Source organism: Ranitomeya variabilis, chromosome 4, assembly GCF_051348905.1.
Source record: "Ranitomeya variabilis isolate aRanVar5 chromosome 4, aRanVar5.hap1, whole genome shotgun sequence".
NCBI classification, from domain to species: Eukaryota; Metazoa; Chordata; class Amphibia; order Anura; family Dendrobatidae; genus Ranitomeya; species Ranitomeya variabilis.
In genome coordinates, this window is record NC_135235.1 from 271,260,786 (window position 1) to 271,282,941 (window position 22,156).

Genomic DNA, 22,156 nt, shown 5'->3' on the forward strand with positions numbered 1-22,156 from the left:
GATCAGCAGGTGCCCATTGCTGTGTCCTGAGGGTCCTATCAGGCAAGCAAAGTAGCACAGAGCCCTTGATGTGATGTAGTGACTGTTATGTAATGAAGAGTCAAATACGCCATGTGAGGAGGGTGCCCAGTGGCACAAGAAGCCCTTAGTACCTGCAGTGGCCCTTGTATAGTAATACCCATGTGCTAGACATTACTGCTGGCACTTTCTGTAATTGTTGATGCCAGGGGGGTGTGTGGTAGGAAGCGTCCTCTGCACCCTGCACTCAGGGTTACTTAGCATGCCGATTGGCACAGCAGTGATGGAAGAAGCATCTTATGATGGGCTTGTAGGATGAACTACATACTGACATGAGGTCATGCCATGCAAAGTGCCCAGAGCCCTGCATTAGGGGGCACTCATGGCGTGAAGGTTGGCACAGCTGTGATGGAAGAGGCGGAATAGGATGGTCATATAGGATGATAGGAAACCTCCTTTGCACCATTATGGAGGGTCACACCTGGCACGCAGACTGGCATTATGTCATTGGAATGTAAGCGGAATATGTGCCAGGTGGTAATGGAGGCATGTGATACCTGCAGTGTGGAGGCATACATACATGACCTGGACATTGTGCGCCCTGCCCGCCTCTTCTGTGTGGCAGCATGTGCTGCAGCAGCGCGGGGTAGGATATGGCAGCGCTGCTCTCCGGCCTGGAGGGGGGTGTGTCAGCCTCGCACTGTATATACACGCGCCATACCGCCATATATCTGATCTGTAAACCTCCCCACCTACTGCTGCTTCTCCTATGATTCTCCTGTCTGCGCTGCTCCATTGTGTGGCTCCCTGCCGTGGGGTGGATGCATCGGTGGTCTTATTGGGAGGTGGGGGGTGTAGATGTCTGTGTATGGAGGATATTGGTGAAAGGATCGTGTGTGGGGCGCACTGGGCTCGGGTTTTGCATTATTTCATGTGTGTCGCACTTTGAGGAAGTGTGCGGAGGGGGCGCCTGTCACTGTGCGAGGAGCGTATGCGTCTTTGTTGATCTCCAGTTACAGGGGGGTGTGTGTATGTCTGGAAAGCGTCCGTTTATGTTATGCTCTGGGGTAGGGGGTCTCTGGTGTGTTTTGGGTACCAGCGCATTATATAGCGGTGTGTATGTGCCCGTATGTTAGATACCTCGCTGATTTGGGGTCTGGTTGCTGTAATCCCTTTCATGTGAGGAGTTACATGTGGTAAACATAGGAGGAGTGGTGTATGTGGGCTGGGCACCGCTTATTGTGCTTGGGACATGATGAGGGGGGCTTTGTTTTGGCGGCAGAAGAGCAGCTGCTGTCTGAGTCTTTCACATGAGGGGATATGGGGGGGTCTTCATATAGGATATTAGCCGAGAGGGTTTTATCAGTCTCTGATGCTTATCCTCTGCATTGTAATCTGGCTGCCGCCATCCCCAATTATTATCCCCTACCTCTACTATTCTCCACGTACTGGAGATTGTCATTTTCAGTACAGTAACTTTTCCCTGAATGTGTTTCTTTACCGTCATCTCGGACCGCATGCAGAGGACGACACGTATTATCTGTCCTGAAATATGGGACCATGCTCTGCTCAGTTTCATATCGGGTTCGCTTTCACTCTCTCTATGCTGCCTGTTTGGCTTTCTGTCCCTGTGCTGCTTCTCTGACTCTCTGTCCCTGTGCTGCTTCTCTGACTCTTTCCCTGTGCTGCATCTTTGGCTCTCTGTCCCTGTGCTGCCTCTTTGGCTCTCTGTCCCTGTGCTGCTTCTCTGACTCTTTCCCTGTGCTGCATCTTTGGCTCTCTGTCCCTGTGCTGCCTCTTTGGCTCTCTGTCCCTGTGCTGCTTCTCTGACTCTCTTTTCCTGTGCTGCATCTTTGGCTCTCTGTCCCTGTGCTGCCTCTTTGGCTCTCTGTCCCTGTGCTGCCTCTCTGACTCTCTTTTCCTGTGCTGCATCTTTGGCTCTCTGTCCCTGTGCTGCTTCTCTGACTCTCTTTCCCTGTTCTGCCTGTTTGGCTCTCTGTCCCTGTTCTGCCTGTTTGGCTCTCTGTCCCTGTTCTGCCTGTTTGGATCTCTGTCCCTGTGCTGCCTGTTTGGATCTCTGTCCCTGTGCTGCCTGTTTGGATCTCTGTCCCTGTGCTGCCTGTTTGGATCTCTGTCCCTGTGCTGCCTGTTTGGATCTCTGTCCCTGTGCTGCCTGTTTGGATCTCTGTCCCTGTGCTGCCTGTTTAGATCTCTGTCCCTGTGCTGCTTGTTTGCCTCTCTGTCCCTGTGCTGCTTCTCTGACTCTCTGTCCCTGTGCTGCCTCTTTGGTTCTCTGTCCCTGTGCTGCATCTTTGGTTCTCTGTCCCTGTGCTGCTTGTTTGGCTCTCTGTCCCTGTGTTGCCTTTTTGGCTTTCTGTCTCTCTGCTGTCTCTTTGGCTCTCTGTCCCTGTGCTACCTCTTTGGCTCTCTGTCCCCGTTCTGCCTCTTTGTACCTCTATCCCTGTGCTGCCTCTTTGGGTCTCTGTCCCCGTTCTGCCTCTTTGATTCTCTGTCCCTGTGCTGTCTCTTTGATTCTCTGTCCCTGTTCTGCCTCTTTAGACCTCTGTCCCTGTGCTGCCTCTTTGGATCTCTGTCCCTGTTGTGCCTCTTTGATTCTCTGTCCCTGTGCTGCCTCTTTAGACCTCTGTCCCTGTGCTGCTTCTCTGACTCTCTTTTCCTGTGCTGCCTCTCTGACTCTCTTTTCCTGTGCTGCCTCTTTGGCTCTCTGTCCCTGTGCTGCCTCTTTGGCTCTCTGTCCCTGTGCTGCCTCTTTGGCTCTCTGTCCCTGTGCTGCATCTTTGACTCTCTGTCCCTGTGCTGCATCTTTGGCTCTCTGTCCCTGTGCTGCCTCTTTGGTTCTCTGTCCCTGTGCTGCATCTTTGGTTCTCTGTCCCTGTGCTGCTTGTTTGGCCCTCTGTCCCTGTGCTGCTTCTGTCTCTTTCCTTGTGCTGCCTCTTTGATTCTCTGTCCCTGTGCTGCCAGTTTCTCTTTGTCCCTGTGCTGCTTCGCTGATTCTCTGTCCCTGTGCTGCCTCTTTGGATCTCTGTCCTTGTGCTGCCTCTTTGGATCTCTGTCCCTGTTCTGCCTCTTTAGACCTCTGTCCTTGTGCTGCCTCTTTGGCTCTCTGTCCCTGTGCTGCCTCTTTAGACCTCTGTCCTTGTGCTGCCTCTTTGGATCTCTGTCCCTGTTCTGCCTCTTTGATTCTCTGTCCCTGTTCTGCCTCTTTGGTTCTCTGTCCCTGTTCTGCCTCTTTAGACCTCTGTCCCTATGTTGCCTTTTTGGCTCTCTGTCTTTCTGCTGTCTCTTTGGCTCTCTGTCCCTGTGCTGCCTCTTTGGCTTTCTGTCCCTGTGCTGCTTCTTTGGCTCTGTCCCCATTCTGCCTCTTTGTACCTCTATCCCCGTGCTGCCTCTTTGGATCTCTGTCCCCATTCTGCCTCTTTGATTCTCTGTCCCTGTGCTGCCTCTTTGATTCTCTGTCCCTGTTCTGCCTCTTTGATTCTCTGTCCCTGTTCTGCCTCTTTGGCTCTCTGTCCCTGTTCTGCCTCTTTGGTTCTCTGTCCCTGTGCTGCCTCTTTGGATCTCTGTCCCTGTTCTGCCTCTTTGGTTCTCTGTCCCTGGTGCTACCTCTTTGGCTTTCTGTCCCTGTGCTGCCTCTTTGGATCTCTGTCCCTGTGCTGCCTCTTTGGATCTCTGTCCCTGTTCTGCCTCTTTGATTCTCTGTCCCTGTGCTACCTCTTTAGACCTCTGTCCCTGTGCTGCCTCTTTGGATCTTTGTCCCTGTTGTGCCTCTTTGGCTCTCTGTCCCTGTTCTGCCTCTTTGGCTCTCTGTCCCTGTTCTGCCTCTTTGGCTCTCTGTCCCTGTTCTGCCTCTTTGGTTCTCTGTCCCTGTGCTGCCTCTTTGGATCTCTGTCCCTGTTCTGCCTCTTTGGTTCTCTGTCCCTGGTGCTACCTCTTTGGCTTTCTGTCCCTGTTCTGCCTCTTTTGCTCTCTGTCCCTGTTCTGCCTCTTTGATTCTCTATCCCTGTGCTGCCTCTTTGGCTCTCTGTCCCTTTGCTGCTTCATTGGCCCTCTGTTCTTGTGCTGCTTCTTTGGCTCTCTGTCCCTGTGCGTCTTGTTTGGCTCTCTGCCCTGTGTTGCCTTTTTGGCTCTCTGTCTTTGTGCTGTCTCTTTGGCTCTCTGTTCCTGTGCTGTCTCTTTGGCTCCATGTGTGCTACCCTTCTCGTTCTCTATCTCTGTGTGTGCTACCCCTCTCACGCTCTCTCACTCTGTATTCTACCCCTCTCACTCTGTCTGTGTTTGCTGCCCCTCTCGCTCTCTCTCTGTGCTGCCCTTCTAGCTCTCTTTGTGCTGCCCCTCTCGCTCTCTCTCTGCTGCCCCTCTCGCTCTCTCTCTGCTGCCCCTCTCGCTCTCTCTCTGCTGCCCCTCTCGCTCTCTCTCTGCTGCCCCTCGCTCTCTCTCTGCTGCCCCTCGCTCTCTCTCTGCTGCCCCTCGCTCTCTCTCTGCTGCCCCTCGCTCTCTCTCTGCTGCCCCTCGCTCTCTCTGCTGCCCCTCGCTCTCTCTCTGCTGCCCCTCGCTCTCTCTCTGCTGCCCCTCTCGCTCTCTCTGCTGCCCCTCTCGCTCTCTCTGCTGCCCCTCTCGCTCTCTCTGCTGCCCCTCTCGCTCTCTCTCTGCTGCCCCTCTCGCTCTCTCTCTGCTGCCCCTCTCGCTCTCTCTCTGCTGCCCCTCTCGCTCTCTCTCTGCTGCCCCTCTCGCTCTCTCTCTGCTGCCCCTCTCGCTCTCTCTCTGCTGCCCCTCTCGCTCTCTCTCTGCTGCCCCTCTCGCTCTCTCTCTGATGCTGCCCCTCTCGCGCTCTCTCTGTGCTGCCCCTCTCGCGCTCTCTCTGTGCTGCCCCTCTCGCGCTCTCTCTGTGCTGCCCCTCTCGCGCTCTCTCTGTGCTGCCCCTCTCGCGCTCTCTCTGTGCTGCCCCTCTCGCGCTCTCTCTGTGCTGCCCCTCTCGCGCTCTCTCTGTGCTGCCCCTCTCGCTCTCTCTGTGCTGCCCCTCTCGCGCTCTCTGTGCTGCCCCTCTCGCGCTCTCTGTGCTGCCCCTCTCGCGCTCTCTGTGCTGCCCCTCTCGCGCTCTCTGTGCTGCCCCTCTCGCTCTCTCTCTGTGCTGCCCCTCTCGCTCTCTCTGTGCTGCCCCTCTCGCTCTCTCTGTGCTGCCCCTCTCGCTCTCTCTGTGCTGCCCCTCTCGCTCTCTCTGTGCTGCCCCTCTCGCTCTCTCTGTGTGCTGCCCCTCTTGGCCTCTGTGTGCTGCCCCTCTTGGCCTCTGTGTGCTGCCCCTCTTGGCCTCTGTGTGCTGCCCCTCTTGGCCTCTGTGTGCTGCCCCTCTTGGCCTCTGTGTGCTGCCCCTCTTGGCCTCTGTGTGCTGCCCCTCTTGGCCTCTGTGTGCTGCCCCTCTTGGCCTCTGTGTGCTGCCCCTCTTGGCCTCTGTGTGCTGCCCCTCTTGGCCTCTGTGTGCTGCCCCTCTCTCGCGCTCTCTCTGTGTGCTGCCCGTCTCTCGCGCTCTCTCTGTGTGCTGCCCCTCTCTCGCGCTCTCTCTGTGTGCTGCCCCTCTCTCGCGCTCTCTCTGTGTGCTGCCCCTCTCTCGCGCTCTCTGTGTGCTGCCCCTCTCTCGCGCTCTCTCTGTGTGCTGCCCCTCTCTCGCGCTCTCTCTGTGTGCTGCCCCTCTCTCGCGCTCTCTCTGTGTGCTGCCCCTCTCTCGCGCTCTCTCTGTGTGCTGCCCCTCTCTCGCGCTCTCTCTGTGTGCTGCCCCTCTCTCGCGCTCTTTCACTGTGTGCTGCCCTTCTCGCTCTGTGCTGCCCCTCTTGCTCTCTCTGTGCTGCATCGCTGTCTCTCTGGGTGCTGCCCCTCTTGCTCTCTCTGTGTGCTGCATCACTGTCTCTCTTCGTGTGCTACCCCTCTTGCTCTCTCTGTGTGCTGCCCCTCTTGCTCTGTGTGCTGCCCCTCTTGCTCTGTGTGCTTCCCCTCTTGCTCTTTCTCTCTTTGTGTGCTGCTTCGCTGTCTCTCCGTGTGCTGCCCCCTTGCTCTTTCTCTGTGTGCTGCCCCTCTCCCTCTCTGCTACCTTTCTCGCTCTCTATCTGTGTGCTGCCCCTCTTGCTCTCTCTGTGTGCTACCCCTGTCACTCTTTCTCTGTGTTTGTGCCCCTCTCATTCTCTCTCTCTGTGCTGCCCCATCCGCTTTCTCTGTTCTGCCCCTCTCACTCTGTCTGCTGCCCCCCTCACTCTCTCAATCTTTGTGTGCTGCTCCTCTCGCTTTCTCTGCGTGCTGCCTCTCTTCTGCATCTCTGTGTGCGCTGCCTCTCTCACTCTGTGTGTGCGCTGCCTCTCTCACTCTGTGTGTGCACTGCCTCTCTCGCTCTGTGTGTGCGCTGCCTCTCTTCTGCATCTGTGTGCGCTGCCTCTCTCTTCTCTGTGTGTGCGCTGCCTCTCTCGCTCTGTGTGTGCGCTGCCTCTCTCGCTCTGTGTGTGCGCTGCCTCTCTCGCTCTGTGTGTGCGCTGCCTCTCTCACTCTGTGTGTGCACTGCCTCTCTCGCTCTGTGTGTGCGCTGCCTCTCTTCTGCATCTGTGTGCGCTGCCTCTCTCTTCTCTGTGTGTGCACTGCCTCTCTCGCTCTGTGTGTGCGCTGTCTCTCTTGCTCTGTGTGTGCGCTGTCTCTCTTGCTCTGTGTGTGCGCTGTCTCTCTCGCTCTGTGTGTGTGCTGTCTCTCTCGCTCTGTGTGTGCGCTGTCTCTCTCGCTCTGTGTGTGCGCTGTCTCTCTCGCTCTGTGTGTGCGCTGTCTCTCTCGCTCTGTGTGTGCGCTGCCTCTCTCGCTCTGTGTGTGCGCTGCCTCTCTCGCTCTGTGTGTGCGCTGCCTCTCTCGCTCTGTGTGTGCGCTGCCTCTCTCGCTCTGTGTGTGCGCTGCCTCTCTCGCTCTGTGTGTGCGCTGCCTCTCTCGCTCTGTGTGTGCGCTGCCTCTCTCGCTCTGTGTGTGCGCTGCCTCTCTCGCTCTGTGTGTGCGCTGCCTCTCTCGCTCTGTGTGTGCGCTGCCTCTCTCGCTCTGTGTGTGCGCTGCCTCTCTCGCTCTGTGTGTGCGCTGCCTCTCTCGCTCTGTGTGCGCTGCCTCTCTCGCTCTGTGTGCGCTGCCTCTCTCGCTCTGTGTGTGCGCGCTGCCTCTCTCGCTCTGTGTGTGCGCGCTGCCTCTCTCGCTCTGTGTGTGCGCGCTGCCTCTCTCGCTCTGTGTGTGCGCGCTGCCTCTCTCGCTCTGTGTGTGCGCGCTGCTTCTCTCGCTCTGTGTGCGCGCTGCTTCTCTCGCTCTGTGTGTGCGCTGCCTCTCTCGCTCTGTGTGTGCGCTGCCTCTCTCGCTCTGTGTGCGCTGCCTCTCTCGCTCTGTGTGCGCTGCCTCTCTCGCTCTGTGTGTGCGCGCTGCCTCTCTCGCTCTGTGTGTGCGCGCTGCCTCTCTCGCTCTGTGTGTGCGCGCTGCCTCTCTCGCTCTGTGTGTGCGCGCTGCCTCTCTCGCTCTGTGTGTGCGCGCTGCCTCTCTCGCTCTGTGTGTGCGCGCTGCTTCTCTCGCTCTGTGTGCGCGCTGCTTCTGTGTGTGTGTTCTGCCTCTGTGTGAGCTGCTTCTGTGTGTGTGAGCTGTCTGTGTGTGTTTGCTGCCTGTGTGTGTGTGTGTGTGTGTGTGCTGCATCTCTGTGTGTATCTGTGCCGCCTCTGTGTGTGTGTGTGTGTGTGTGTGCTGCCCCTGTGTGTGCGCTTCCTCTCTGTCTGTGTGCTACCTGTGTATGTGCTGCCTGTGTGTGTGTATGTGCTGCCTGTGTGTGTGTATGTGCTGCCTGTGTGTGTGTATGTGCTGCCTGTGTGTGTATGTGCTGCCTGTGTGTGTGTATGTGCTGCCTGTGTGTGTGTATGTGCTGCCTGTGTGTGTGTATGTGCTGCCTGTGTGTGTGTGTGTGCTGCATCTCTGTGTGTGCTGCCCTCTCTGTGTCTCTGTTCTGCCTCTGTGTGTATCTGTGCTGCCTCTCTCTGTGTGTGTGTGCTGCCTCTCTGTCTTCCTCTCTCTTTTCCTACTTTTTTTTCTGATTTGTTGGCAAAAAACCAAATGCACATTAGCTTTGCCAAAGCAAGTGAAGAGTTGGAAATAGGGACATGGACTGTGGGGATGATGGGTCGAGGACTGTAGGAACGATGTATGGGGCACATCCAGGCTGAAGGTTATGGAAGTCCATTGCATATCATAGTTCTCCCTCTCGCAGCCTATGACTAGCTTTTCTCTCCCGTTCTCGCTTTTCTCTCCCGTTCTCGCTTTTCTCTCCCGTTCTCGCTTTTCTCTCCCGTTCTCGCTTTTCTCTCCCGTTCTCGCTTTTCTCTCCCGTTCTCGCTTTTCTCTCCCGTTCTCGCTTTTCTCTCTCGTTCTCGCTTTTCGCTTTCCAGTTCTCTTTTGCACTCCAGTACTCGTTGTTCACTCTCGCGCTTCAGTCTCCCGCTGTCGCGCTTCTCTCTCCCGCTCTCATTGTTCGCTCTCCCGTTATTGGTGTTCGCTCTCCTGCTATCGCTTTTTGCTCTCCCACTCTCGTTGTTCGCTCTCCTGCTATCGCTTTTCGCTCTCCCGTTCTCGCTGTTCATTCTCCCGTTCTTGCTGCTCGCTGTCCCATTCTCGCTGTTCGCTATCGCTGTTCGCTCTCGTTCTCGCTGTTCGCTCTCCCGCTATCGCTTTTTGCTCTCCCTTTCTCGCTGTTCATTCTCGCTGCTCACTTTCCCATTCTCGCTGTTCGCTCTCGCTTTTCGCTCTCCCGCTATCGCTTTTCGCTCTCCAGTTCGCACTCACGCTTCGCTCTTCCTCTCTCGCTTTTTGCTCTCACTTTTCGCCCACCTGCTCTTGGTCGCTGTTCGCTCTCACTTTTCGCTCTCCTCTTCTCGCTGTTCGCTCTCCCGTTCTCGCTTTTTTTTCCTTCTCGGCACTCTTTCTCTTTTGAATCTGCTTGGCCAGTGCTCATCGTGGCTTCCAGGAAGACGGGGAACCGCACGGTAAATGGCAGTCTGACTCATCGCTGGTCTGGGTCAGCATCACAATCACTTGCTGTAATTGGTGCATTTCTTGTAAACGGACGCTCGTCTTACTGGGACTCGGCTTCTTCGTCACGGCTTATAATCAATTCCCAGGTTATGGCAAACAATTATTTGACACGTGACATTTGACTGCTTGAACCCCCTAAAGATTCTGGAGGCCAGGGTCCTGTGTCCCTTAGTTGCCCGCTCAGCTCCTCTGTAAATAACTGCTATTCCCTGTGATATCGGATCTGCTGATCCAACAGAAGACCCTCCTGTAGGATATCGGCCCTAATAAGGCACATGTGCAGGTGACGAGTCCTTTAAGGGGTTATTCTCAACTGGGCAAGTTCTTTTCTCTGCAGGATAGCTAATAACTCTGATCACAAGTGCTGTGACCCCACAGATCCAGAGAACGGGGCTCCAAATGCACCATTAGGATGAAGAGGTGGCTGCCACCATAATGTCTACGTGTGTATGAGGGTCTTTAGTCTTACATAGTGTATCGGTCACATACTTTGGCTCCGGGCTCGCGGGTTGTCTTCTGACACTTGTGTGGTCACTTTCTTGAATGCTCCTTCAGTCTGGTTTGCTTGTGAGCTGTTTGGGGCAGATGTGGTATGTGAGAAATGTCCCCATAACTAGTGCATAAGATTGGAGCGGGCTGTGCAGCCTGGCAGCAGGAATGTGAGCCCCTGGCAGACATTAGTCCTGCTCCAGCATGTCCGGCTTTGTACGCTCTCTGTGATCTGGTCACTTCTTCCAGGCTTTCTGCAGATTGCTGTGTCACTGTTTGGAAACGCGTGAGAGGCGGAAGGAGGAGCAGTTCTCGTGGTGCAACCCATGGCTCCTAGCCTCTAGCTGCTTTTCTTCCTCTGATTTTCGTCTGCTGTTAGGAAGCATAATTACATCTGGCACACATAATGACAGCATTCTAAATAATTTTACTATTACTATATTCACCCAAGAGTTGACAATTCATTAGAATTTTACATTTACCGTAATCATAAATAAAGCTGCTGTCAGATATATTGTGGTCCTATTAACTCGTTGGGAGACGTCACAAAGCAACAAATGATGGATTCACTGATTGTGGAGGGTGAATTGGGACCCTTTGCGAAGGCCTTATTATAGGTCGAGGCTCCTGTTCTCTGGGCAAAGGCCAAATTATAGGCAGAGGGGCCTGACCCCCGGGGGTAGACCTGATCATAGGCCAAGGGGCCTTTCCCCCGGGCGAAGGCTTGATTATAGTGATTATAGGCCGAGGGGCCTTTCCCCCGGGCGAAGGCTTGATTATAGTGATTATAGGCCGAGGGGCCTTTCCCCCGGGTGAAGGCCTGACTTGAGGCCGAGGGGCCTGTTCCTCAGCTGAAGGCCTGACTTGAGGCCGAGGGGCCTGTTCCTCAGGTGAAGTCCTGATTTGAGGCCGAGGGGCCTGTTCCCCAAGTGAAGGCCGGATTTGAGGCCGAGGGGCCTGTTCTACCAGGTGAGGGCCTGAGTTGAGGCCAGGGAGTTCTGTCCTCGACTTGAAGCCGGAGGTGTCTGTCCTCCATGCTGAATATAGATTAAATGTGTGCACAGCTAAGAAAATTCATGCCAAGGTAGGTTCCCAAACCTTAGTGACATATAATAAGAACCTGGCACTCAACTGTTAGAATGCAAATGGATTTATTCAGTTCCAACTGGTGGTACAGTAACAGATTATAGCTGACTATTGATGGGGGGGACAGGCAAAGTACCAGACACGTTGGTACTTTGTTGTTGATTTCTAATGTGTTTTTATAATCCCTCATTCACAACTGGACAAATGGATTCTCATCTACATTGCTTAGTACTGCTGTATAATGACCCATGCTCCTGCTGCTGATTCTTAAAATGTTCTACAAAGAAGCCTCATGTCTGCGTGTGCTGTGTATGGGAGACATCATAGCAGGTCATTTCTACCCAGCAGCTCAGAGTCAACTAAGAATCAGAGGTAGGTAGAGCCTGCAGAGAGGAAGACTGGTGAAAAATGCTGGACGCAAGTCAGTACTGAATTCCTGGTACTCACACAATTGCTTATTCTGTAGAGTCAGCTGAGTCGCCAAGTATGCTGTAAGGGCTTGTTCCTATACCACAGGATCTACAGAGGAGTCAAAGCTAATGGCAATAAATACCCTCAGGAAATGCAATTTCTGATCTCTCTGCATAAAGTCTTAAGGCCCCGTCTCACATAGCGAGATCGCTAGCGAAATCGCTGCTGAGTCACAAGTTTTGTGACGCAACAGCGACCTCCATAGCGATCTCGCTATGTGTGACACGTACCAGCGATCAGGCCCCTGCTGCGAGATCGCTGGTCGTGTCGGAATGGCCTGGACCTTTTTTTGGTCGTTGAGGCCCCGCTGACATCGCTGAATCGGTGTGTGTGACACCGATCCAGCGATGTCTTCACTGGTAACCAGGGTAAACATCGGGTTACTAAGCGCAGGGCCGCGCTTAGTAACCCGATGTTTACCCTGATTACCAGCGTAAATGTAAAAAAAAAAAAAACAATACATACTCGCCTTCTGATGTCCGTCAGGTCCCTTGCCGTCTGCTTCCTGCTCTCACTGACTGCCGGCCGTACAGTGAGAAGTGAGAGCACAGCAGTGACGTCACCGCTGCGCTCTGCTCTCACTGTACGGCGGCACTCAGTGAGAGCAGGAAGCAGACGGCAAGGGACCTGGACACCGAAAGGCGAGTATGTACTGTTTGTTTTTTTTGGTAACCAGGGTAAACATCGGGTTACTAAGCGCGGCCCTGCGCTTAGTCACCCGATGTTTACCCTGGTTACCCGGGTGCTGCAGGGGGACTTCGGCATCGTTGAAGACAGTTTCAACGATGCCGAAGTCGTTCCCCTGATCGTTGGTCGCTGGAGAGAGCTGTCTGTGTGACAGCTCCCCAGCGACCACACAGCGACTTACCAACGATCACGGCCAGGTCATATCGCTGGTCGTGATCGTTGGTAAATCGCTTAGTGAGACGGGGCCTTTATTGCGGGATTCAGCATTGCAGTTCCGTTGTTTTTTTGGTGTGAATACTGCTCAATTATTGACTTTTTGATTTGCGACAAATAAAACAAACCGTTTTCTCCTTTTTTTTTTTCAAGTTGTCTTTTGAGGTTTCAATAGTTTTTCAGTTTTTTATACGTTAATGTGGCTTTTCCAGATGTCTTGGACAGATGCCAGAAAAGCTTCAAAAATTGTGTGCCTGGTGCTTTTTTTTGTGTGACATTTTGCAAAAATATGCCCTTAATTTGTGTATGAAACTCGTGTACTGCTCTCCTGCCTATGTTGGAGCTGGATAATGAGTGAGCGCACTGTGCAGCATTTCGTTGCCGCCTTCCTTTGCGTTTGCATGGCGTTCTGCAGACTTCTCTCGGCGGGGATTACCCGGCTGTAGCCACAAGCAGTCGGGACCTTTCATGTACTAATACCAGAAGCAGAGACCATTATTCATACTGTGCTGTTTCCTGCACAGTGAAAACAGGACAGGGTGTGATCCTCAGCCATGCTCAGTGCTGGGACAGTGCCGGTTTGGTGGAGCAGCCTCACTGCCTGTTTATGACCTGCTTTATTTTATGTTGTAATATCCGCATCTCAGATATCATCTTCTATCTTCTATCTTCACCTGATAGCGGTGTCAGAGGAAACGTGCGCGGCATGTCCAAATTACATTGTTCAACTCAGGGTTTTGTTTTAGATGCATTTGTGGTCTGTGACATCACCTATTGTACAGGAGGAGGAGGAGGAGGAGGTGAGCTGTGATATCACCTATTGTGAATGGTGGATCCTGTGATATCTACTGTATATAGAGGTGTTATCAGTCATTGTACAGGAGGAGGAGGAGGTGAGCTGTGACATCACCTATTGTGAATGGTGGATCCTGTGATATCTACTGTATATAGAGGTGTTATCAGTCATTGTACAGGAGGAGGAGGAGGCGAGCTGTGACATCACCTATTGTGAATGGTAGATCCTGTGTTATTTACTGTATATAGAGGTGTTATCAGTCATTGTACAGGAGGAGGAGGTGAGCTGTGACATCACCTATTGTGAATGGTGGATCCTGTGTTATCTACTGTGTATAGAGGTGTTATCAGTCATTGTACAGGAGGAGGAGGTGAGCTGTGACATCACCTATTGTGACTGATGGATCCTGTGTTATCTACTGTATATAGAGGTGTTATCAGTCATTGTACAGGAGGATGAGGAGGTGAGCTGTGACATCACCTATTCTGAATGATGGGCCTCAGGTGCTCCATCTTTGAACATCCATGCAGCTGATTACTTACAATACATGCATTTAAGTCCCCAGAGGTGGCTAACCCTATAAGATAATATGTAGGATATCAATATCAAATCAGTGGCAGTCTGACTGACTTCATGATTTTACTTTTACATAGAGACCAGATATTACCTGGTTCTCCTCATCCATCAAACCGTTATTGAGTTGGAGGCGTTCTAGTGGCCCCACGGCCATTTCTTAAATATTGGTCAATACAAACCCCAATATTCCTACCTGGACCTCGGAGCCGGGCCGTCTAGCTGCACCTTCTTTGAACCCAGAATGCTCTTCCCTATGCATAAACAAATACCAGTCTTGCTGTCCCATTGCCACCACAAATCTCCTGTTTTAATTACCAGTCCACGTCAGGAGGTATCTACTTCAAAAGGAGCTCGAAGCTTCAGCTTCCTATGTTTATTTACCGTATTTTTTTAGTTTTGCTCACTTCCCCAGCACTTCTCTGGAGATGTCTGTATGGATTTTTAATTTTTTCACCATGACAAATATTAGTCCTCGTCAATTAGGGGATGGTTCTAAATAGTATTTGCATAATAAATTGGAGCGTGCAGGACTACAATACACTGTTTTTACTGATTGTGCAGGGTTTTATTTTTTCTTTTCCATGATTTGGTCATCATGAAAATAGTGGGTGGAATGGAGGTTGCCAAGTCCCAGAATAAACCTTCCCGGCTGCGGATGGAGCAGGCGGAGCGGGGACTTCCTAGAAATCCTTATGTAATACTTGGCTCGGCCGAGCGTTCATCTAACCTCAGGCGCGCTTATTACCGCACTCAAAACGACACGATTGCTATCTCTTATACCTCCAGGGGGATATTTTTATCATATAAACCAGACAACCCCTTTAAGTGTGTGCCCCCTTTGATAACCAGCAAGACTAGCATCCGGTAGAGTACCGACCTCCTTTCATAATGATCAAGGCTGTCATCAGATTGATGCCCTTGGCCATTGACTCAGGGGGCAAACGCCCCTTTTAATAACAAGGACTTGCCCCATCCGTGCAGAATATCTCACCAAAATCCCCCTTTACATAACCACTTCTTTCTTTTTATGAGTTAAAAGGGTATTTCCATCTCGAAGATCCTATCCGAATATGTAGTAAGTGTGATAATAATATTAGCAAATACCTCCAATTAGAAATGTAGTATAGTTTTTCTGATAAGCTATGATACTCATCCCTTGAGAAGCTTAGATATCGATGGTTACGACCACTATTAACTGTCACTATATGAAAGGTCACAACCATGGATACCTAAGCTACTGTAATGCCCAGAACATGGGGTAAGCGACGTAGCTAATCAGAAGAACTATGCTACATTTCTAATTAGAGGTATTTGGTAATATTATTACTACGCCTACTACATATTGGGATAGGATCTTTGAAATGGGGATATCCCTTTAAAGGGATAAGCCTAAATTATATTGCAAGCAACAACTTATCCTGCTTTGGCTCCCATTAAAGTGAATGTGATCAGAGCTGCAATACCTGAGAACGGCCACTACACATTGTACGGCGCTGTGGTTATGGGTCTCTTAGTCGTGGACATCCCCTTTAACATCCTCTTTCCTCTCCTTATAGACTTTATTTTCAGTTTTGCAAAGTGATCCAATCAGAACTGAGCACGAACTTAAACGCAAAAAGTCTAAAAGGGTCTTTGACTTTCAAAATGCCTGCAGTTTGCCGGCTCGGGTCTGCTTGGCTCCGGCGCGGGTCTGCTTGGTTCCGACGCGGGTCTTCTTGGCTCTGGCGCGGGTCCTGCTTGGCTCTGGCGCGGGTCCTGCTTGGCTCTGGCGCGGGTCCTGCTTGGCTCTGGCGCGGGTCCTGCTTGGCTCTGGCGCGGGTCCTGCTTGGCTCTGGCGCGGGTCCTGCTTGGCTCTGGCGCGGGTCCTGCTTGGCTCTGGCGCGGGTCCTGCTTGGCTCTGGCGCGGAGCTGTGTGTGTGCTTTGGTGTTTTATCACGGCACTTGTTAATCCGTCTCCCCCTCCCTGTCCTCCATGTGTCATTTCCCTCCTCTCATCTGACTCTGTTCTCCGCTGCCAGAGATATTAACCCAGTTTGTCCTGCTGAACTTTACCATTGCCTCACCCAACATCCGCGAGCCGAGATCACAGAAATCTGGGGCGTTTTCCAAAATACAGAAAGTTATATAATGACCACATCTGGAATAATGATCCTGGACTCGCAAGGCTCTTTCTAGGAGTATCTAGGACTTTGCAGCAAGATGTAGCCCGAGAGCCCGGGGGCCACTATGCCTGGAAATTATTAAATGGAGCCCAACTTCTATTTGGCTAATACATAAGTTTCAGATGACAGCTGTACTTCCTGAGTAGTACCATACACGTGCAATCTCGGTTCTGCGGATATGTCCATGCCCGCTCGTTTTGGCCATCATATGTACCTCCTGACTAGTTCCATACACGTGCACGCTCGATTCTGCGGATATGCCCATGCCCGCTCGTTTTGGCCATCATGTGTAACTCCTGAGTAGTCCCATACAAGTGCACGCTCGGTTCTGCGGATATGCCCATGCCCGCTCATTTTGGCCATCATATGTACCTCCTGAGTAGTCCCATACACTTGCACGCTCGGTTCTGCGGATGTGCCCATGCATGCTTATTTTGGCCATCATATGTACCTCCTGAGTAGTCCCATACACTTGCACGCTCGGTTCTGCGGATGTGCCCATGCATGCTTATTTTGGCCATCATATGTACCTCCTGAGTAGTCCCATACACTTGCACGCTCGGTTCTGCGGATGTGCCCATGCATGCTTATTTTGGCCATCATATGTACCTCCTGAGTAGTCCCATACACTTGCACGCTCGGTTCTGCGGATGTGCCCATGCATGCTTATTTTGGCCATCATATGTACCTCCTGAGTAGTCCCATACACTTGCACGCTCGGTTCTGCGGATGTGCCCATGCATGCTTATTTTGGCCATCATATGTACCTCCTGAGTAGTCCCATACACTTGCACGCTCGGTTCTGCGGATGTGCCCATGCATGCTTATTTTGGCCATCATATGTACCTCCTGAGTAGTCCCATACACTTGCACGCTCGGTTCTGCGGATGTGCCCGTGCATGCTTATTTTGGCCATCATATGTACCTCCTGAGTAGTCCCATACACTTGCACGCTCGGTTCTGCGGATATGCCCATGCATGCTTATTTGGCCATCATATGTACCTCCTGAGTAGTCCCATACGCTTGCACGCTCGGTTCTGCGGATATGCCCGCTCGTTTTGGCCATCATATCTACCTCCTGACTAGTTCATACACGTGCACGCTCGGTTCAGTTGACATACACATGTACTCTTGGTTTGGCCCGGTATGCATGTATTACAAATGGGGGAGTGCCGGATATCTCTAGAAAAGTAAAAAAAAGAATGCCCCTGAAGGCTTCCATATCCATTCAGATATGCTAGCTGGTACTATTGGTAAAACAGCCGTCATGAAAGGCCAAGATGGACTAAGGAGAAGCCATCTCGGATCACTGTTGTGCTATAGCGCTATCGACGTGACGTCAGCGCTGCAGGCAATAATAGACATCGGGAGCAGCGGCGGAGGTTCAGAGCTAGATCTACTGTAGGTAGGGATAGGAAACTTTTTTAACCCAGAGTAAGATACTTTCCAAAATATATTTGTGATCTGTCCCTGCTGCAACTGCAAGAGTGTCTCCCTCAGTAATACAGGCTGGACTTGAGCTGTGTGTGTGTGTGTCCAGAGTGCTGCTTTCAATAGCTCATATATCAGCATGGCTTCTATCCTCCACTTATTACCTCTCCATTTGTTTTCCTTCTTATCTATAGACACTTTGCAGCAGCAAAATAGTAGACCTTTTTAAGGAATACTATTTAAAAAGTTGCTTAACTTTACATTTGGAGAGGAAATGATTATTAATAAAAAAAAATTGTGCAAAGTTATTAATAGCCTTTATTGTTGGAAGTTGAAATACCTCGAAATGTGTGGAGTACGAAATTAGTGCCCGGCTCTTGTATAAACTGTGACGTCAGTCCTTAGATCTGTAAGCAAAAAGCAAAATACCTGATCTTTGTGGGGGGGTCGGGTACGGCAAAGACTGGAGTCAACTGCAAAATTGTAATCAAGTTGTCTGTCTTGTCTGCAGGAGGACCAGTTCCTAGGATTTGGCCCAGATGACGAAGTCAGAACGCGCGGCCCTACAAAAGCTCTACCAGGTAACTGTTATTATATCTTTTATTCTGTAATGCGCATATCCTAATTATATTAAAGGGGTTGTCCAATTACTATATTGATGACTTCTACATCAGCAGCCGGATGTACACAGGGTATTCAAAAAGAACAGCACCACTCTATGCATTCTGTAGTGGCCCCTACTATAGCTCAATCACATTTACTTGAATTGGAGCTGATCTGCAGCGCCTGAGAGCGGTCACTACAGTGTGCGGAGCTGCAATGCCTGGGAGCGGTCACTATGGAGCTGATCTATAGTGCCTGGGTGCGATCACCACAGTGTACAGAGCTGATCTTCAGTGCCTGGGAGTGATCACAACAGTGTGCGGAGCTGCAGGGCCTTGGAGCGGTCACTATGGATCCCATCTCTAGTGCCTGGGTGCGATCACCACAGTGTACAGAGCTGATCTTCAGTGCCTGGGAGTGGTCACTACAGTGTGCGGAGCTGATCTGCAGTACTTGGGAGCAGTCACTACAGTCTGTGGAGCTGCAATGCCTGGAAGCGGTCACTATGGAGCTGATCTCCAGCGCCTGGGAGCTGTCACTATGGAGCTGATCTCTAGTGCCTGGGAGCGGTCACCACAGTGTGCAGAGCTGATCTTCAGTGCCTGGAAGTGGTCACTACAGTGGTCGGAGCTGATCGCAATGCCTGGGAACGGTCACTACAGTGTGCGGAGCCGATCTGCAGAGCCTCGGAGCAGTCACTACAGTGTGCAGAGCTGATCTGCAGTGCCTGGGAGCGGTCACTACATTGGTCAGAGCTGATCTGCAGTGCCTGAGAGCGATCACTACAGTGTGTGAAGCTTATCTGCAGTGCCTGGGAGTGGTCACTGCAGTGTGTGTAGCTAATCTGCAGTGCCTGGGACGGTCACTACAGTGTACGGAGCTGATCTGCAGTGTCTGAGAGCGGTCACTACAGTAGTCAGAGCTGACCTGCAGTGCCTGAGAGTGATTACTACAGTGTGTGGAGCTTATCTGCAGTGCCCGGGAGCTGTCATTACAGTGTGTGGAGCTGATCTGCAGTGCCTGGGAGCGGTCACTACAGTGTGTGTAGCTAATCTGCAGTGCCTGAGAGCGGTCACTACAGTGTATGGAGCTGATCTGCAGTGCCTGAGAGCGGTCACTACAGTGTACGGAGTTATTCCGCAGAACCTCAGAGCGGTCACTACAGTGTACGAAGCTGATTTGCAATGCCTGAGAGCGGTCACTACAGTGTATGAAGCTAATCTGCAGAACCTGAGAGCAGTCACTACAGTGTACGGAGCTGATCTGCAGTGCCTGGGAGCGGTCACTACAGTGTATGGAGCTGATCTGCAGTGCCTCAGAGCGGTCACTACAGTGTACGGAGTTATTCCGCAGAACCTCAGAGCGGTCACTACAGTGTACGAAGCTGATTTGCAGTGCCTGAGAGCGGTCACTACAGTGTATGAAGCTAATCTGCAGAACCTGAGAGCGGTCACTACAGTGTGCGGAGCTGATCTGCAGTGCCTGGGAGCGGTCACTACAGTGTGTGGAGCTGATCTGCAGAACCTGAGAGCGGTCACTACAGTGTACGGAGCTAATCTGCAGAACCTGGGAGCAGTCACTACAGTGTGTGGAGCTGATCGGCAGAACCTGAGAGCTAATCTGCAGTTCCTGGGAGTGGTCACTACAGTGTACGGAGCTGATCTGCAGTGTCTGAGAGCGGTCACTACAGTGTGCGGAGCTGAGCTGTTCTGGCTCCATATACTGTGCACATCCGGCTGCTGCTAACAGATGATCAATGGCGGTGTCATTTTTCGGACCCTCACCAATCTGTTATTGATGATCTATGCTAAGGATAATTACATTATATTTTTGTTCCTATGTTTTTTGTTTTTCAGATCAGTCAACCCCCAGGAAACCTCGTGGCAGGCCCCGCAGCACTGTACCCAAGACCTCCGATTCTTCCTCAACTCCTGCAGAAAACCATGGCTCTTTGACAAAAAAGCAGGACCTCAGGCCAGCCGATAAAGTGAAGAAACCAGAGCGCAAACCAGAAGAGAAGAGAAGGGGTCGACCGCCAGCACATGGGAACGTCAAATTGAAAGTGACACAGGACAAACAAGACGCATCATTACCTGTGAAGACTCCACGAGAAGAAAAAACTAAGAGGAGAAAACCGTCTGCTGCGTTCCAACATGCCGCCAAAATAAAGAAACTCAGAACCGTCAAACTGTCTCCACTGAAACCCAAGTTCAAAGGGGAAAAATTGCAAATCGCACGGAAAAACTCCACCGTTCAGGTCGTGAAGAGGCGAGGTAGACCACCGTCCTCGGAAAGGTTCAAAATGACTCCACCCGGGATCATTTTGAGGCAGGCGCAAGGGGATAAACCTCAAAGGGGTCGTAAAGAGGAATCGCCTCAACCCTTAAAAGATGAGGTCAGGGTTTCTGTGCGACAAAGTCCACGTAGGATTAAACCTGTACGGATCATTCCCACCTCCAAAAGGACTGACACCACCATCGCCAAGCAGCTTCTTCAGAAGGCCAAGAAAGGTGCGCAGAAGAAGATGGAGCTAGAAGCCGCAAAATTGCAAGGACGTAAGGGAGGCACGCAGCTGAAGAACATACGACAATTCATTATGCCTGTCGTCAGTACGGTCTCTTCTCGAATAATCAAGACGCCCAGGAGGTTTATAGAAGATGAGGATTATGAGCCCGCTATCAAGATTGCTCGGCTGGAGAGCGCTTCGAATGGACGTTTCAGCACAGTGTCTTGTGAGTCCAGCGAGAAGTCGAGTGCGGCTTCCCAGCAGTCCTCACAGGCGACATCAGATGAGTCTCGCTCTAGCAGCCCTAGTATAGACACCTCAACGGAGTCTCAGGCATCAGAGGAGGCTCTTGCTGTACCGGACACTCCAGAATGTCTTACAGAGATGCCCCTGGCCGCTCCTCAGTCTGTTCCCGAAAACAGCGGAGGTGGAGCGAGGACTCGTCGGATTTCTAATTGTACCAGAAGTTTTACTTCCAGACAAACAAAAAAACTTATGTCTCCGCCAGCTCTTCAGCAGTCTTCTGGATCTCCACCTCCGCCACTTCTTAGTCCTCCTGCACCTTTACAGCCCACCTCAGCCCTTTCAGACCACCCAACCTGGGTGATCCCACCAACCATTCCTATGGCTACACCTTTTCTTTCTGCATCACGCCTACACGAGAAAAGGAGATCGATTCTAAGGGAACCCACTTTCCGCTGGACCTCCAGACTGGAATCCCAGTACTTTTCCTCTGCTAAATATGCCAAAGAGGGCCTCATTCGTAAACCCATATTTGACAATTTTAGGCCTCCACCGCTGACGGCAGAGGATGTAGGGCTTGCTTCTGCTTCTGGGTTTAGCGCAGCTTCTGTAGTTGCTCCCGGAAGACTGTTTTCTCCGCTCCATGCCGCCGGGAGGTTTGACGTCCCTAAACGAAGCCCCATACTACGTGCACCCAGATTTACTCCCAGTGAAGCACACTCCCGTATATTCGAGTCAGTGACTCTTCCGTCGTCTGTGGGCCGCTCTGGTGGGGCGTCTTCCATTATGGGAATGGCCGCCCGTAGACGGAGGAGGAGGGTCTTCAGTCCCATCCGCAGTTCTGTTGCTCGATCACCGTCGCATTCAATGAGGACGCGGAGTAGGCGAGAAAACGGCAGCAACGTGGCAGCGTCCCTCATACCTCAGACATCCACCTCACTTGCAGGCATCCCCGTCAGTCCTCTTACCGCTAGTGCCTTAAACCCAAGCTTTCCTTTCTCTTCCACATCGATTACTCCAGCAAGTGGGGACTCTGCCGAAAAAAATCAGAAAACGAGGAAGCAAGTGAGCACTCCAGGTGAGCACTTTTCATCCACTTCCAACAGCTCTCCTGCTTTATTCCCTTTGTTCCCCTCTAGTCCCCAAATGGAGCGTGGGAGGAGTAAAATCAGACTATCTGAAGAGGCGCCAAAAGAAAAGGAATCTGAAAGATCTAGAGAAAAGGAGCGAGAGAAAGAAAACTCACACGACTCCAGGAAGGATAAACGTAAGAAAGGCTCAGAAGCTGTGAACAAGACCAGTAAGGAGAAGAGCGGCGACGGAGAGGCTCTCACCCCCGCGACTCCTATAAAACTCATTGCAAGGAAAAAAGCTGCAATGGCAGAGCCTTCTGTAGCAACGAGTCCACCCACCTTACCTGCAGTACCAGTACCGGCTAAGAATAAGGTATCCAAAAAGGGCCGTGGGATTTCTGAGAAGCACGAATTGGAAACCGGTGCCAAATCTCCACCAACAGAACCCCATACAGACGTCCCGGTCCAGCCCGTGAATCCTGTGAAATCCTCCACTACCACAATTAGCTCCGTTTTGGAGCACGCAAACAAGTTTCTTGCCTCAGAAAAGCATGTGGCCAGTGTCCTAAAAGCCGCCAAATGTCAGCTGCAAAATATTGAAAAAAGCAAACTGCGGAAACAAGGAGAACAGCCAAAAGTGCAGGTCAGTGACATCTATAAGGAGGTATAAGAAACGGCATGTAGACTCCATATTAATTGCAGCCTCCACTT

General features: G+C 51.8%; 1 protein-coding gene across 1 annotated transcript in view; it reads left to right on the forward strand.

Annotated features, from left to right (window-relative positions):
- KMT2A (lysine methyltransferase 2A) overlaps positions 1-22,156 on the forward strand; it is a 91,390-nt gene that overhangs the window by 3,148 nt on the left and 66,086 nt on the right. The window contains exons 2-3 of the mRNA XM_077249930.1: positions 17,532-17,601; positions 19,480-22,088. Coding sequence (XP_077106045.1) covers positions 17,532-17,601; positions 19,480-22,088 — 2,679 coding nt within the window. The remainder of the gene's footprint in view (positions 1-17,531; positions 17,602-19,479; positions 22,089-22,156) is intronic.